This window comes from Ixodes scapularis, unplaced genomic scaffold (genome assembly GCF_016920785.2).
Source record: "Ixodes scapularis isolate PalLabHiFi unplaced genomic scaffold, ASM1692078v2 PGA_scaffold9__187_contigs__length_104089568, whole genome shotgun sequence".
Taxonomy (NCBI): domain Eukaryota; kingdom Metazoa; phylum Arthropoda; class Arachnida; order Ixodida; family Ixodidae; genus Ixodes; species Ixodes scapularis.
This window is the reverse complement of record NW_024609884.1, coordinates 57,758,576-57,775,641: the sequence shown is the minus strand read 5'-3', so window position 1 is coordinate 57,775,641 and position 17,066 is coordinate 57,758,576. Positions and strand designations below refer to the sequence as shown.

At 47.8% G+C, this 17,066-nt stretch overlaps 1 protein-coding gene across 1 annotated transcript in view; it reads right to left on the bottom strand.

The window, feature by feature from the left end:
- LOC8024693 overlaps positions 1–9,039 on the bottom strand; it is a 42,830-nt gene extending 33,791 nt beyond the window's left edge. Inside the window, exon 1 of the mRNA XM_029977805.3 lies at positions 8,522–9,039. Coding sequence (XP_029833665.3) covers positions 8,522–9,028 — 507 coding nt within the window. The 5' untranslated portion in view covers positions 9,029–9,039. The remainder of the gene's footprint in view (positions 1–8,521) is intronic.
- Between the last annotated feature and the right edge of the window lie 8,027 nt (positions 9,040–17,066).

The window sequence follows — 17,066 nt, the reverse complement described above, 5'->3', positions numbered from 1 at the left end:
AGCTCATCGGACAGAAGCTCACCGGACAAAAGCTCACCCATTTTTTTACAGACCTGGACACAAGCTCACCAGGAAAAAATTTCATGTTGGTCTTAACAGGTGTGCGGACAACTTAGGTGCATGCGTGCGACACTAAAATGCAACGATAAATCAAATCTGACAGGCGCATGGTTTGTCGCTCAGAGTAGAAATAAGTTTATTTATCGATTGGTTAGAAGCGAATGCAGTCCCTCACTATAGCTACAGCAGTCTTGGTAGATCTGGGTGTACCTGTAATCCCTCCAAAATATTTTTCACACGATTCTGCAGGCGCAGAGTGGTTTTTCGCACCCGCTTCTTTGGATGTGCGGGCTTGTGTCTCTGCGGCAATGCCGTGGCAACGAAAGCCTGATTTTCCTGTGGGCATTCAATGAGCATTCAGACGCTCGGATGGGCGTGGCCGACAGACTTCTGGAACCCGGTATTGCATCCTTCGCAGGTGTATGTCCGGTCTTTATCTTGAAGAGTGGCGTCGTACATATTCCACCGTTCCGGGGGAAACTCCGGTCGTCGTCGGCACACAGTCAGGCAAGAGGAAGAATTCGCCCTGGGTGCCGCCGCAGAAGGGGCAGAAGCATAACGGAAGGGGCCGTTGACATATGTGCAATCAAAGTAGAGCAGGTCGCCGATGTCACCGGTAGACTTTTCCCTGATGTAGGTTAGTCCTTCGGGCAGAAGCTGTGGTGGAAGGAACGCGAGCCTATCCGAAATCCCGCACAGCTTTCTAAATTGGTCATCTGTCCACAAGGCCACACTCCCGTTCCTTGAAAATATTTTTTTTTAAACTTCGCAACTCAGTGGTTTGTATATTACAGTTTCGCTTCAGTTTCCTTTTCATGACATTCTGAGATAATCCTTGATTTCAAATACATTAAGACGCTCAATGACGGAATGAATTTAATTTTCCTAGCCATTCACTTCAAATATTAACCTGAACCGCAAGAAAACCCATGCATTACTAATGAAGAGACATTGCGCCTAAACTTTATGTGCGCGTTTAGCGTGACATAAGCACAATGAAAAAGCGAGGTCTACAAAGGGAGACTTCGCTTCTTCGGTCACTCTTCGGGTTCAAAAACTTCGGTTCACGAATTTTTCTGGGCGTGGTACAAGGGTGCTCCGGCATACCTTGAATCAAGCAAGCTTGATCTTATCAGCTCCACTCAGTTTCTGTGACCTAAATTTTGGTCCCATATCGTTCCCTCTCGTGCCTGTTATGGCTTTTCTGTCGACACCTTTGCATGTGATGGGATGCCAATTCTCCTAAAAAGGGTGCAATATCCATCGCGTCCGCACTTTATCCCAGCCCGTGTTTCCCCCGGAATAGCAAAAAAAAAAAAATGAGGCGAGCTTTTGTCCGGGTGTGGTGAAAAAACGGGTGAGCTTCTGTCCGGTGAGCTTTTGTCCGGTTACCAACAGGCACGCGATTGGCAGGCGGCGTCGTCAAGTCTGACGAGCACCGACCTCAAAGAAAAGCAGAGGAGACGAGGAAGAAAGTCGTAATGTTTGCCTGGTGCATATCCAAACAGAAGACAGACGGCCGGACCAACTTTCACTTCGTATGGCGGAGAAGTGTCGCTTCACGCGTTCCCACTTGAGGCCCACGAACGAAAGTATCAGCAGCTTACCGCCCGCGCTCTTAGCGCCGAGAGGTTTCGGCGGCGCGCTCTTATGGTTTTTATTCGTGACGTCGATACCAGGATTCGCCTCACAGTGACGCCACGAGCTGTGATCCTGGCAACTTATCATCAGCTGCGAACGATAAGTTCGATGGTGCGTGCAAAAATGACAGTGGAAGCTTGGAGTCGTCGCATTCATGAACAGTCAAAGTTGACACTCTGATATTACTCTCATTTCCGTCAACGAAAGAAATGATGCCACTAAACCGGGTGTGAGCAGTAATAAAGTATACTCCCCGGACAAAAAAAAAATAATTGGGTTGTGTGTATGTTTATACAGCTTAGAACTTGGTCTGCCTCAACGGGCGACGAGTCTCCCAGCTGTAGATGGGCAATTTAGCCAGTGCAGTACAACCGCTAGCCTGGGGTCTTTAACGTGCACCACGCAGTAGTGATACACGACCGCACGCCGGTACGATACTCATCCAGATCGAAACGGTCAGCGGTGGGGATTGAACCCACGATCTTAGGTTCTGCAGCGCGAGCTTTCACTCCACGTGCTCCGAGCTGGTGTGGGCTAGACCACTCGGCCAACGTTACTGGAGCAAGCTCAGTTTCACAGCTCCGCCTGCGACGTGGGCTCAGTGGCGGTCATGAGAACTAACAGCGCTGCAGTCGAGTCTTGCTTCCGGATTGTTTAGCCCGCCAAGTTTGAATAGCAATACTTGAGCTTGGGCGAGTTGTTGATTCATACTAACACTTCACAGCGCAAGGAAACAGGCGCACACAAAAATAAAGTTCAAACACTCAAAGAAAGAACACTCACAAGGCGCTGACTCTGATCTCTGTGGTGTATTACACTTCATCTTCATCATCTTTTTTTTTTTTTTTTTGCTATTATACACATGGAATTAAAAAAAAAAGAAGGAAGAAAAGAAAAAGAAGAGGAAGCTCTCAACGCAGTGGTATACTCCATTTCACCTTATGTTGTACCGCAGAGAAGGCTAGAAGCGCGAGCTCATAGCGTTGGGAGCTGCTCTTGACGCACGAGAGCTTGTGCCGCCGAGACGTGCCCTGGAGCAAGGTGCTTGCGCTTGTTGCCTTTCCTGCGGTACATCATAAGGTGAAACAGAGTATAGCAGACAACGCGCAAGAGAGGGAAGCAAGATTCGACTGCAGCGCCGCTAGTTCTCGTGACCGCCACCTGGGCCACTCGCCTCTGCAGACGAGAATAGGGAGCTTCGAAACTGAGCTTGCTCTAGTAAAGTTGCACTCGGCCACCGATCCCCCCTACTCCCCGGACAATATGAGCTGAAACAGCCGATCCTGCTTTTTTCTGCCTCTGCGGTCCGTATACAAGTTCTGTTATCGCTCAATTTATCAAACGGTCCGAAGTATGGGACCTCAACTTCGCATTACAGTTCGGGTCACTGCTCTCTCAAAAACTCGCAGGTACGCCTAAGTAGCACGAATGACTTTTTCGGCTCATATTTTCCGCGAAAGTACTGTAGGTTTGAACAGCAATAACAGACTTACTTTCAGTAATGACGCTATAGTCAACGTTTGGCCAATCATGGAGCGCTTCCAGCAGTGAAGCGTCAAACACATGTCAGGAAAAACCGCGTCGTTCAGTGTCAGCTGCGGCGGCGCGACCCGATATGATTTTTGTTCGCGTGTGTTTCACGTTAATAATCGCTCTTGATCACGCACGTCGCCCATCGGAAACGTGCGGTTTCGTTTGTGTCGCACGTTTTATTCATCTGCTTACTTGGATTCATACTAGGGACGGTAGTCTTAAGCTGGGGGGCTATGCTCGACACATATTTCGTTTCTCCTAAAAAGAAACGGAAGGCACGGAAGTGACGACATCGCCTCTGATTGGTTAGAGGCTCAAATGACGGAAGTTCCCTCTTTCCTAATTTGAGCCTCTAGCCAATTACACGCAATATCCTCACTCCCGTCACTTCCGTCACTTTCGTTTATTTTTTAGGAGAAACGAAACATTTGTCGAACATAGCCCCCTTGGTGAACCCCTTGTTTACCGAATAACTTGAAGGAGACGACTGGATATATCCCCAGCAGCATACGCAACACGCCAGTGTACTACTACTTACATAGCAAGAGCTTTTCTCACACCTTGCCATCATATTAAAATTCATACACATTCGTGAATTCCATCGGTTAAAACCGGAATGAGTAGACAAACCGGCTCGTATTAACATGGGGGTTTCAACGACATGGGCGAGACTGTGAATGTCTAGCACGCTAGACGTTAATTTCCCCGGAATGCCTATTCTTTCGAAGCTTGGATAGCAAAACGGATAACTTTTTTTTTTCTTCCAAAGATTGTGCAAAGACACGTAAGTGTTTTTGTCTTGTTTGTTTGCTTCAGAAGTTGTCTTTCTCCTCTCCGAAACTTTTTCGTCTTTATGCAGTACAGAAATAGAACAGCGGCGATAACCACCGGTCAGTGACTCACTTCCTATATATACACGCTTACTCGCGAAAGGGGGCAATGATGACTCGAACTGTGGTTTTTTCGAAGTCCCGTTGTTGCACTTGTTGAGGACCGTAACTTCTTATCTATGTAGAAGATACCGAGTCGCCCTATATTTTATTTTATATATGGGGTTTGTCTGGTTCGTCGGAAAGGGCACTACGCTCGTCGAACACAAAGTCGAGGCCGAAATTCACGGACCGCACCGATTGGACTACCATGACGCTGACTTCGCGCTTTTGTCGCCGGCGTCCAATCAGCGCACTCCGCGAGCTTGCGGCTCCAACTTTGTGTTTCACGAGTTTAGGGCCCTAGATCTCAAATCAAGTGGCTTCGGCTGAGTATTAAAAGAGGTCACGACGACTATTGACAGTGAGTGAATAAGCAAAGCGAGAGAATCGGCTATATTATCCAGCATAAATAACGGGAGCGCTGGTACTCTTATTTTTGAAGATAAAAACTTTCGGCAGGCGAGAAGTGCCACCGTTAAATATGTTTTTTCCGGGGTTCATTATTTGCCTGTTGCCCAATTGTTACAGTAGACGCCACTCAACTTTATACCCGACAGTTTAGCGTTTCCTTCACGCTGTTACTTTGCGAATGGGTAGAGTCCTGGTTTCCGTAAGCGGACCTTCCGTAAGCGGCAATTTCAAGTGAACAGCTAATGGACCTTTTTCACATAAAGACGACACCTAGTGGCTAAAACTCCAACTACGGTTGCTAGATAAAATGGGTGCTGCGATACCTTCCCTGCCTTCTCAACGCCTGATCCGAGTCGCCAAAGAGGCAGGAGAGGTAGTGCAACTATTCTTCCCGACGCCAACTGAAGTTAGAGCTTTCGTCGCTGCGAGGGGAAGGTCTGCGCATGTGCAGAACCCGTCTTGAGAAAAGGTCCATTGAAATTAACGAAACTTCAGAACGGTTCAGTAAACGAAATGTATAACTTCACCATTAACTTGTGTCACACGTTGTGTAACGGACAAAATAGAGCAGCAACGAAGCAATTTATTAGGAGCGAAGCTCCTTAGGGTCTAGCCTTGTCCGCTCAGGCTTCGAACCTGAGCGGGGAGACTCCAACGGATTTCTAGTCCATCGCCTTAACCACTCGGTCACGACTGCGGGACGAGTAGGGGACTCTGAGATGTGGTAGTAACTCAAGAGCTGGGGATGTCATGGATGAAACGTTGCATGTAGCCGCTCAGCGTCTATACAGGAGAGGGCGCTGCGGTCAAATGCGTATATAATGGCGTTAAACTTTGCATGCATTAACTCAACGTTTATAGACGAGAGGGCGCTGCGGTCAAATGCTCAAATGCGTATATAACCACGTTCCATACCACACATTCTCTTCCTGACATGGACCTATGAAACGATTTTTCTACTTCTTCCTCCTTAGCTTTAATCCTCAACTCAAATGCGAATTGTGAAATCACGTGGTTGTGACATTCCTTCGGCATCGGTGCGATGACTCCTAGCTTCCACCGTGCTTTTTATGCACACCATAGAACTTGTCATTCCCCAGTGACAATAAGTTCCGTCAGGGCACTCATTGGCCACGAACGCGAATCCAAATATTCGTCGACGGATTGATTGTTGACGAGCGCATACGTCCGAGTGACGCAGTTCTCGTGTCCAATGCGTGAGCTGGGCTCTCCTGACGTCAGTTTGGCGCCGGTGACGCGCTTTTGGAACCGCGGATGTATCATAATGAAAAGGCGGAGAGCTTTCGAAGGCAAGAAGGTACAAAATAGTCCGCTATATTTTCAAATGTTCGTACCGAAAAGCTGGCTTTTGACTTTCTAGCCTCTTTCTTTTGGGCAACTAAACGACATGCGATTAGTAAAGTCCCAATTTAAAATCATTCATCCCAACTCAAAACTCGTTTCATGGCCCCTTTAAGCGGTGGAGATGCGTTCCCACGGCTTCTAGCCGAACCAGGCTGATCCGCTAGAAGAACCACTGGCTCTGCATTTCACCGACCATAAAGCAGTAATAATGAAGTTTAAACGCAACCCGAAGCTCAGCACTACCTATGAGTAAGAAAAACAAAAATCAGCACAATCAGCACTACCTATGAACAAAATCAGTATCATCAGCACCACCAGAGCTTCGCCCCAATCAACATCATTCACCACGTGGAGATGCGGTAATTTTTTTTCACTGTGTGTGTACAGATTTGCAAGTGTGAAGTGCACGTGCACTTTAGAAAGTGTCCGTATGCTTCCCCTACTTTAACGCGGTTTGAGTTAAGGCGCCACACTTAAGACTTTACTCATATCGTAATGACCGGAATAACGTACCAGAATCAGCATACAAGGCTAATAATTGCACGCGTCTCTCCAGATTCTCACATGTAGATATTCGAAATCACGTATAAGAGCGTAGCATAAAGAGTGTACGTTGCGACCTACACTCACGTGCCTTGCAAATACCGAGTTTTGTCCCGGTACACAAGAGAAGCAGATTGTTGGCAACTCAAACTATCTTCCCCGGTCCTGCTTCGTTACAAACATATTTTGTGGCCAGATGGTGACGCTCCATAAATAATTGACAAAAAAAAAAGTTTATGACGCGTTTTGGATTTTCGTTGTTCTTGATACCAGGTGAAATGGCTGCAGGTGCGGCCTGCAGCCATTTCCCCGCATAGCGAATACCTTCCTCTCATTGCGCGCTTTATCATCTATTTTCAACGCTGCATTCGTGGGGTTTTCCTTCGGCGCAAAAGAGCTGCTCAACCTGTAAGGTCTAAACAAACGATGGTGTCGTCAAAATGCTCCGTACAATTTAAATAAATACACGATAATTGTCCTCGCGATTTTTACGGCGCTATCTTCATTTCCATCACTTTATTAGGGCATGTGTAAGCCTGCGAAAATAAACGGTATGTCCCATTAGCGTGTGGCAAACCTTTTAGGTCACTGTCTTTGACAGTTAAAGGTTATTTTACAGCTGGAGCTAATGAACATATAGATCGTGCAAGGAAATACAAAGATGTCTCGTTAATGTGAACGCCTCCCTTCCCCCCAAAAGGGTACATGATATGAGTTGTCTATCAAACGATAAAAAAATGAATATATTTACCAATTTCGTCCCCGAAAATATTGTACGTATAGCAGAGCATACATATTAGAGAGTTTTAGTAGATCACTCCGATGACTCCGATAACGATACCCGATATTCCGCCGCCGCCTTCGCGCATGCATCGTATCGTTGTCGGGAGTATCGGAGACATCAGAACGGTATTTTAAAAGTCGCTATTAACGGAGTCCTTATTAACGAGACGTGACCAGCCCCAAACCCCAGTTGATTCCGGAGAATCGTACTACACCTACCCAAGAAGACGCATAAGAACAGTAAAAATGATAAATGTAATGACACCTGATATCACAAATTTAGAACATTTGAACGAAGCTTTGCTTCTTTTCTTTTATATATATATATATATATATATATATATTAGTCTGGGTTTTATTACTTTGATAATTCTCTGAGTGCGGTTGCAGAAGTACGATGTACCTGGGCTGGCTTGCCAGAAAAAGCGTCTTAGCTGAGACTGGGTGAAAGAAAGAGCTGCCAAAGCCAGCGCATAAGCTGAGCGAATCCAACTCAAGACGCTCGCGCGCCCCAACCTTTGCAGAGATTTCTTTCATCCAATCTCAGCTGAGACGCGGTTCTGGCAAGCCGGCCAAAAAAAAAAAAAAAAAAAATATATATATATATATATATATATATATATATATATATATATATATATATTTCCGTGTAAACTTGCAAAGGCAAAAAAAAAAGAGTGTGCTCGGTAGGTGGGAGCAGGAAGCGATATGGGGGTTTCAATTGTGTCTCAGGTTGTTGCACAATTTTTCTTTCTCGTTTCTTTTAATGCTGTTTGGAAAAACGGCTGCAATTGGGCGTAACGTAAGGATAGCGAGAAATCAAGTTGTCTATATCGCTCTAAAACTCTAATTTCGGTTCGCTTTTTTTAAAATCTGGAATTGTGTCAATACATTCATTGTTCGTAGACTTAAAACCTATATGCATGTCACTCACTTCTTTAAAGTTTAACCAAAATCCTATAAAAAAATGCATTCTCGTTTGAAACTTGGAAACCATTCCAACAAAGCATGGCACACTGCCCCCTCTCAGGACTTATGAGTAGCGCTGTCAAAGGCGCAGGGCCTGAGAGCACTCTAGTTGCATGCGAGCGCGTGACTTTAGTACTTTCCTTGAGGCTCGTCCAAAGAAAGCGCTTTGCAAAGATTACTCTCACGCCTGTGGCTTTGGCAGTGCTGTACGAAAGTTCCGAGACGAAGAGAGAGGACGGACGCCAATTCCTCCCGGCTGCCGGTCACCGCGTGCGCTCACATACCTTGAGCAGCTTCTTGCACGACGAAAGCATGACGGGCGCTGCAACGAAGCGGTTCCTCGTGTAGTCCTGCTCAAAGCCCGAGTCGTCGGCGTGCTGAGCGAAAAGGCGAACCATCTGGAAGACGAGCGCCTCGGGCTTGAGCAGCTTGAGCGAGAAGTTGAGGCCCTCGGACAAGAAGACCTTGGCGTAGAGGGCTTCGAGCAGGTGCAGCGACTGGGGCACCGCGTCCAGGAAGACCTCGACGGGCAGCTCTGGCAGGATGGCCTTGAAGGTGGCCTGTCCCAGACGGGTGACAAGGTTGGCAGCCTCGCGGTACTGCTGGCGCTCGCAGAGCAGGACCACGCGTCGGCTCGCCAGCGCGGGGCTCATGTCGGCGATGGTCATGCTGGCCACGCGCTGCTCCTCGGGGAAGCTGTGGAGCCAGTGCGAGTTGCGCCAGGTGAGCTTCTGCACGTTGCGCCGGTGCGCGGGAGCCCGCTCGGGCCGGATCCGCCTGCCGCTGCTCATGACGCCTGTCCAGCGACGACTGCAAGCCCGGGGAGCGCGCGCCGCTCAGGTCATCGCGCGAGCGCCACCCGTTCGCCTACTGACACACTGAGCCCAAAACGGGTTTGTGCGTCGCTGGGCAGCCACCGCGCCCGCTCAGGGACCCGATGGGCATCCCCAAAGCCCCGCCGACGCGCCGGGGGTCCGCTCGCGACGCCTGGCGTCTCGTGTCGGATGGTGGAGCCTCGCTGGAGCCTTTGATCGATGAAGCATTTTGTCGACGGAGCGTCACCTATTCTCGTATACGCCCTCAAGAACCGTAAATCATAAGGTCCGACTCCACTTTACTAACATCGCCATTCATGAATTAGGTGCATCTTAGATTAGCTTTACGGTATCGTATTTAGACGTTTCAAACTCAAAAAAGCATCGTTTCTTCCTTCGACAACCAAATCCCGTAAGAACTACTTCACACAGTGCATGCAGAAACTTCCTTCTTTTTTTTTTTTTTTTTTTTTCTTATGTGACCTGGGTAGCATTTCATCTGTGAAACGCTTTATACATTTTCATGTATGAAGCATCGTGTAATCAATGAATTATGGGGGGAAAGAATACAGCCGCGTACACATACCCGGGCATGCATTATTAAAACAAAAACAAAACTTTAGATACTATCTTTTCTCGGAACTGTAATAGGTGAAAGTGAAACAAGGCATATGCGGAAACGCACATGCCGCCAAAACGTCCCAGGCTCTGCTAAGAGGAAGAGAAAAGGATGGGGAGATGTACGACACACGTGTGCGGGGATTAGATCACTAAATGAGTTTCCGTGGCTACATACCTTGGTTGCGTCCAACAACATTACACCTTGGGGAAAGCATTTTGGAGTCTGATGGTCATTAGCGGGAGCAACATTTCGATGCAACACTCAGTTTTTAGCAGAAAAAAAAAGTTAGCTAAAAGCGGAAACTATACATACTCTACCCGCATTGAAACAAAACGAACGCTTAACGTGTGTCAAACTGTTACGTTCGAGTTAAATTTCCCCATTAAAGTAACCAAGACGCTATGACTAAAATTGACATGTGATTCCCCTGCTAAGGAACAATCACCGATTTGCCAAGCACCGAGCCACGAAGCAGAGACAAATTGGGCGGAGAAACGCCATCCATACATCTCTTTATCGGGAAACGGCAAACACCAACTGCGTGCACCCCCTGGCAGGAAAAGTAAATGAAGAAAAAATAAAAAGCGACAAATTGCCGAAGCATGAGTCAACTCAGCTTGGTGTTTTTTGATGGTTCTGTGTGTTCGGCAATCGGTACGACACAATCAGCTTTCCCATTCCTCGCGCTACTTGGGGGAGCCTTCCGCCCTTGGCTGGCAGCGGAGACCAAAACCGCGGAGCCCGACGACCGCGGTGTCCTGCTGCAGCGCCACAAAGTTTCAAGGTCCAACTGGCTCTCGCCGAAGATGCCGGAAGTAGGTCGCCTCGGCACATTCTGGACTTCCGACAACAACGGAAGCCTGCGGAAGCATCCGGGCTGCCTAAGCACGTGCGCGGCTGCTTGGAGGAGAGGTCACCTTCCCCTCTTCGCCTGGCGCGGATCGCCCCATTGAAGCCTGTAATCACGGTGCGCTCGTGATCTAGCCGAGTGTGCGGCGATAAAACGGCGCCCTTCTGGAACCAACGGGAGCTCCGGAACGGGCGCTTAACTGGGGCTGGATTCGTCCCTTCGCGACTGGGTTGACCTTATCGGGCTATGCCACCGAATTATGTGGCCATCGGGGCTGGCCAGGCTCTCTTCTTATTCAGCTGCCTGTGTTTATTGTAATAACTCGCTGCAATGGAAGAAGTGTAGGAGAAGCTCCGTCCCCCGATTTTCCAAAAAAGGAATGGCATTTCAGCATGCGACGGAGCTCGAAATGCGATTGGACCAAGAAATGTAATGAGCGCAGGTATACAAGGACCGGAATCAGACACCAACAGCGAAGTCAAACACCAACTTTTCTCTTCCTCTTCCCTCGTCGAACGCGTGCGGATGCGAGAGCCAAACGCCAGACGCCGGCGTTCCGCGTTCGTAACGCGTTCGACGAGTGCAGTGGAGACAAAGGCTGCCTTTGTCTCCACTGCACTCGTCGAACGCGTTGAAATTCAAAAGCCAAACTCCGGACGCCGGCGTTCCGCGTTCTAATGTGTTCGGCGAGTCCAGTGGAGACAAACGCTGCAGGTTTTATGTCTCAAAGCATCCAGTGACTGTCTACTCACTAATAGATTCAACCAGAGGTCGGTGTTCTGACGTCCTCGCGCGCTCGCGTCTCCTCCTATCGCTCACTTCTGGGCGCATTGCATGGCCCTGCATGGGACGCTCTCACTTGATTTAATGACGTTTTAGCGAACGCCGACGTTTCACCGAATGGCACTTTAGAGAATAGTCGGCCGCCGCGAAGTGCCGGTTACGGGTGGGCCAAGTGGGTTCACATTTTTGTAATGAGCCGCCGCAGACTGCCGCCGCAAAGCGGCGTAAGCGAAGCGGGGGGGGGGGGGGGGGGGGGGGGGGGGGGGGGGTTTAACACGCGCCGCCATTATTCGCTAAAACGTAGATTCGCTGAAACGTCGCTGTTCCCTAAAACGTCATTCGCTCATGTACGGACCCTAGTACACTATATAGTTTCGTATCAACAGAATCTGTGCCACCGCTGAGCCTTAGCAAAGAGGATCTCTACGTCCGGGCCGAAGCTGGTCGACTCAACTCATTGACGGGGCAAGTCTGAAGCTTTTAAATGTAGCTCAAACTGTCGGTGCATGTTCATTTGCCAGTGATGAAACAGGAAGTCCTGAAAATACGCAACATGAGCTGCATGCAGGTCGCGAATATGAGCGTTGCGTGAGGCACGAGTGCGAGCGCGTGCCTTTGGAAAATCTATTTTCTGTGCAAGTGCTCCTGCTACCAACAGATTTTTGTACGATGTACGGTTCCTTGGATGGCACGTAACCTGCAAGAATCATGTTTATTTCATTGATTTTCCCGCGCTGCTCCTGACACATTAAAATGCATCGGAAAACATGACACATAAATGAGTTATATATGAATGATCATTCATTTGCAGTACAACATAATTGATACTTTATTGAAATTTAACATTAAAAAATAGTACAAGCTGCGCATCAAAAGGAAGCCTCCGGGACTGATACATTGAAGCGCTGACTAATAACGCCTAGTTCAAGTATCTACCTAGCGTCTCACGACCAAGACGCGATCAGGTGCACCCCGGGGAAGTTCCTCGCCCAATTATGTTTTCGTTCCTTTAATCGGATCAATAGTCCTCTGTGAAACTTTTAAGCCATATTCCGTCTCCCGTTTCCAGTTCCCATGCTGTTCTCGCGTACAACATAAGAAACTCGACCCTAACCCTGTTGATTTCTCTACCGCTATATAATGTTCGACAATTGAAAGACACGCATTAGCAGGTGACCGTCTCCGCAATTACTGAGGTTACACGCAAGTGGCTTTGACGTTTTATTTATTTTTATTGTGTTTCCAATACTACTAACCCCATTCGGGGTTGTTGTTGAGTGGTACAGTTTGAAATATTACAAGAAAAAAACATTATTTAACACACAATTTGCAGGTCAATATTCAACGCAAATATGGAAGTCAAGAATGAAAAATTAGTAAGTAACTTCAATACAATAGATACATCGCACTCTGAAAGACAGCATAAAATATTAGTCTATAGACTATGGTGCAATCTGGACAACTAAGTAAGGGAGAGAGATTTCAGTAGAAGAGGAATGAACAACATTTTTGAGGCAGGTGGTTCTATTCGTTAATGGTTCGGGAAATGGCCCGGGCTTTGCAAAATGGAAATTGCAGGATGGGAGATTTACATCAGTCATCCTTCCATTTCATTAACAGATAGTGAAGTTCGGTTTTTATCTTCAACATTGACGCATGTTTTAGTTAAAGGTTCATGACCAAAGACCTTTTTCCGGATTTGTTTTGTTTTTACAGTTTTGAATCCGGGATGAACTGTTGCGCGCATGAGCAAAAGGAAGTAGGGATAGGGAAAGAACCCTTTCTTGTTTCTATGTGACCTCTGAAGTTTCAATAAACTGCCAATCGTGAGTGAGCGCTTGTCTGTCGATCGTGTTTGGTCTTTCCTTTGTCCTTGACTTTTGTACGCTTTTTTAGCCAGAATGATCAAGCGGCTTTGCTTCGACGAACCTTAGCCACATCCGCCTCATGACAAAGCGGAGCTGCATTTCACGAAAAATGACGATATAAGCAGGTGCTTAAATCGCCATTTTCACGCTTGGTGGCTTTCTAAAAATATTTCCTATATGCGAAAATATGGGATGAGAAATGGTCTTCATCTCGATATATAAAGGTATATAAGTATATTCGAAATTCTGCACACTTGGAACATGTTGAAGGTGACGTTTTGGGCCCTACATCGTTTGGTAGTAGAAATGAGTAGAGTTTAATGTTGAACCGAATTGGTTCAAATTTTAAGAGGTGTAAATAAAGAGTGCTTACTCTGCCTATCGTGGCCTTTTTTTTTTCTTCATCTTATATTGAGAGTTATATTTCTTGCAATATAGGCTTCATTACAGTAAATTCTCGATCAATTTCCACGACCATTGATCGCTTTTTACGTGTGAAACTTGTAACAGGTATTAATGGGTATTCGCAACTTTCACAACCTATAGGGGATGCGACGGCGCCTATCAAAATGACTGTCATCTGGATGATCGTCCTAAAACAGTAGAAATACAAAAAACGCGCCTCGGCGCAAAGTGCACACCGCGCACGGTGAGGCTCAAAGGAACTGCTCGTCGCTCGCGACAAAGCTACGCGGACCGGCGGACCGCGGGAGACAACTTGCTTCGCGCACGGGCTTGTTCAAACTCAACGTTTTCTCGCCAGCGAGGACGAGAAAACTCCGCTGACACAGGGCCTGTCCAATCAGGACGATTATACAATTCTATTGGCCCCAGTGCCAGCGGGTCCTCCACCAATCACAGAAAGGCCACTGAACTCGTTATTTCCCTTTTCTGAGAAGAGAAACAATGCTAAACCCCTGGGGGAACTCTCCAATCGGAGCGATACTTTACTACTTTACGGGGAAAACACCCCCCACTTCGCCGCGTCAAAACAAATTGGCGCCGTGTCTTTCGAAGTTAGCGAGTAAAGCGTAATGGAGTCCAAGTGGACCCAGACCGGCGCCCCTCATCGCTAAAACATAACTGTAGCAGTCTCCCGACTGGACAAGCCGTCACTGGGAACGCGCCGTGACGACAAAGCCGGAGAGGGTGCCACTACCTCGCGGCGACGGGCAAGAATGTCTGTCTCCTTCCCGGGCCAAAGATTAAAAAGGGCTCAAGCCGCTCATCCCCCTATTATCGGGGCGAGCCGTCGGGGTGCCCCATCCGAACGGATAAAGGTCGATTACCTCAGTTTCCAGGAAACGATCAAATCCTCAAGCGATCTCTACACGCCCAACCTGAAAACTGTGCCAGGACTTCTGGACTGGCCAGCAGTTATTATAACAGAACGATCGCGACACCATTAAATGAAAGATAAAAACGCTTCAACTCATGCAGAACCCCGTACGCAAAACGGCGACTCCAGAACAACAACAAAACATATACGCTAAAAAAAAAAAAAGAATCCTGAGCATCAGCCGTACTTTTGTAGAGCCGTCCCACGGGGGCCCATGGTCGAGGTCCCCGTGAAGGACACGGGCAAACTTTGTTAAAAAAAAAAAAAAGCAACAAATATAATTCCCTTGCAAACAAGAAAAAAAGAAAAAAAAAAAAAAAAAAAAAAAAGGACGGAAGCGCATTGCCGCAGGCCTTAATTATGTCGGAGTTGTGTAGCCTCAAAATTTCTAAACTGTCCTGTTTGGACAGGCCTTTATCGGCCGCGACAAGATGCTTCGCTTTGCTGCGCGATATCACTGAAAAGCACGCGACCTTTCGGAGTCAAACGAGTGTTGTCATACCAGCGTGTTTCGGTATCGACAGATTTTCAAAACAAAATTTTACAATTAATCACTGCAACTGCGTGCTCCATCCAGGCCTTTTTAAACACAGGGTCGGCCTTCAACACTGATTGCCTCCATTTTTTCCATATAAACATGGGCCCTAAAATGTCTCATTAAAAGTAATTACTGATTTTTTGTTAATTAGTCATCTTTTAGTCGCATTTTCTCTTAAACGTAATGTCCGCCTGGCCGTATAACTCACTTGCACAGATCGCATGTGTGTAGGTTTCACGAATTTTTTTCTTTTTATTCTGTATTAAAAAAAAAAAAAAAAAAAACCTGCATGCAATATTGTTCGTAAAGAAAAATAAAAAAATATATAAACTTTTTTTCTTTTTTTTTCTTTTAAGAGTGACTGGCGCAGTTGTATGTTCCGCAACCCTGGCCACTTCTCGCGCGGACGAGCACTTGCGATTGCAAGCTTGCCTTACGCACTTCCGTGTGGATGCTGCACATGCTTCCACACCAGAGACCAGCCAGAACGGCGATGGCGCACGCTCCTCCCTCCCGCGCTCTCTCGTGCGATGCAACCTTCCTCCACCAGCATTCTCTTCGGCCCGCCCCACAAGCTCTGGAAGCCCGAAGGCGCTCTTACATATTAACCTCAAATTATCCTACGTGGCAACGGAGCAAAGTAAGGGAGATTTAACGGAATGTTAATCCACTGGCAAGCAGCCAGACATGTCGGACATCTGAAGAACACATTAAACGCACGCTAAACTCGACGCCACAGCTATCGTACTCTCGCGATCAGCTGCCAAGTCCGCCTACGTATGGCGATATTTTCAGCGCGCTGCCAGTGGGAAATGTCGTATTTTCTTGCCTTTTTTTCTTTACACCGTCGTTTAAACGCATAACCAAAGGGATTCGGCTTCTTTTGTCGCTTGCAAACAAGGTGAGATGTTTTCGCTGTGTGATGAAAGCAAACGGAGCTCGTTCGGAGCGATAAGCGAGGCCACTTGAATGCAAGGCGCTTTCTGCTGCAGCTTCCGCCCGTTGGGATTGCGTCTTGGAACGAGCGGCTGTCGTCAGCGCGGCCCTGACGTAGTATGCAGTATTCGAAGAAATGACGCCCCACCTCTCGCGCGGGACGTCATGATGCCCCTTGGAGTTAAGTTTGGCGGAAGAGCATGTCGTGCCGTTTGATAAGCAAGAGAGCACGTATAACCACAGTACGACCACGGCCCGGTTCATTCAATGTCTCTTACCGCCGTCCTCCACTGTACCTTCCAACCAGAACGGGCGAAAGTCGAAGTGAAACGCTTCCAACGAACAAGGTATACAGCGTTTGCCTCACGCTTTACTTATTTCGCTGCGATATTGAACGACGAATCGCGAGATTCTTTCAAAGCTGGTGTCTTTCCCGGCGCTGCTTTCGTCACGCTGCCACGTACAACTGAAAGGCATGCACTGCACGTCACGCGTTTTGACTAGCCGTCCGTTTATAGAAGATGCGAGGGTCCTTAAGACGGCCCCATAATTTCGTCTCGATAAGAGAATGCCATTACAGCAGCGAAGAAGGCACCAACTCGCGCGACTTGAAATGACTTGACGAAAGAGACCAGGGAATGCAAGGTCCGGTCCCAAACGAGTCGCCGTCTCTTAACTACATGGTGGCCGTTGGATGCGTACCTCCACATCCTTCGATCACGCGTCTTGTAATCGTCGGAGCACGCTTGTTAGATGCATTCCGACCTGTTGCGATGCCTTACAACAATGGCTCTAACGGCCGTCAGTAACCGATATCAATGCGGGACCAAAGGGACCATCACCGGCATTCTGATCGGCAAAAGACGGGAACACGAGGCGGCGATTCCGGAATCGGAGCAAGCACGATGCCGGCCACTAAATGCGGACGCAGTCCTCGAACAAGCCAAAGAATCGAACGGCCATTACGAAACAAAATTTATTTCAGGAAGGCCCCTTTGCTTCCTGCACGGCTAGCTCCGGTGGAAAGACGTTGCGGCTCGGTCGGCCCGGAGGCACGACTAGAACGATGTGCGACCTA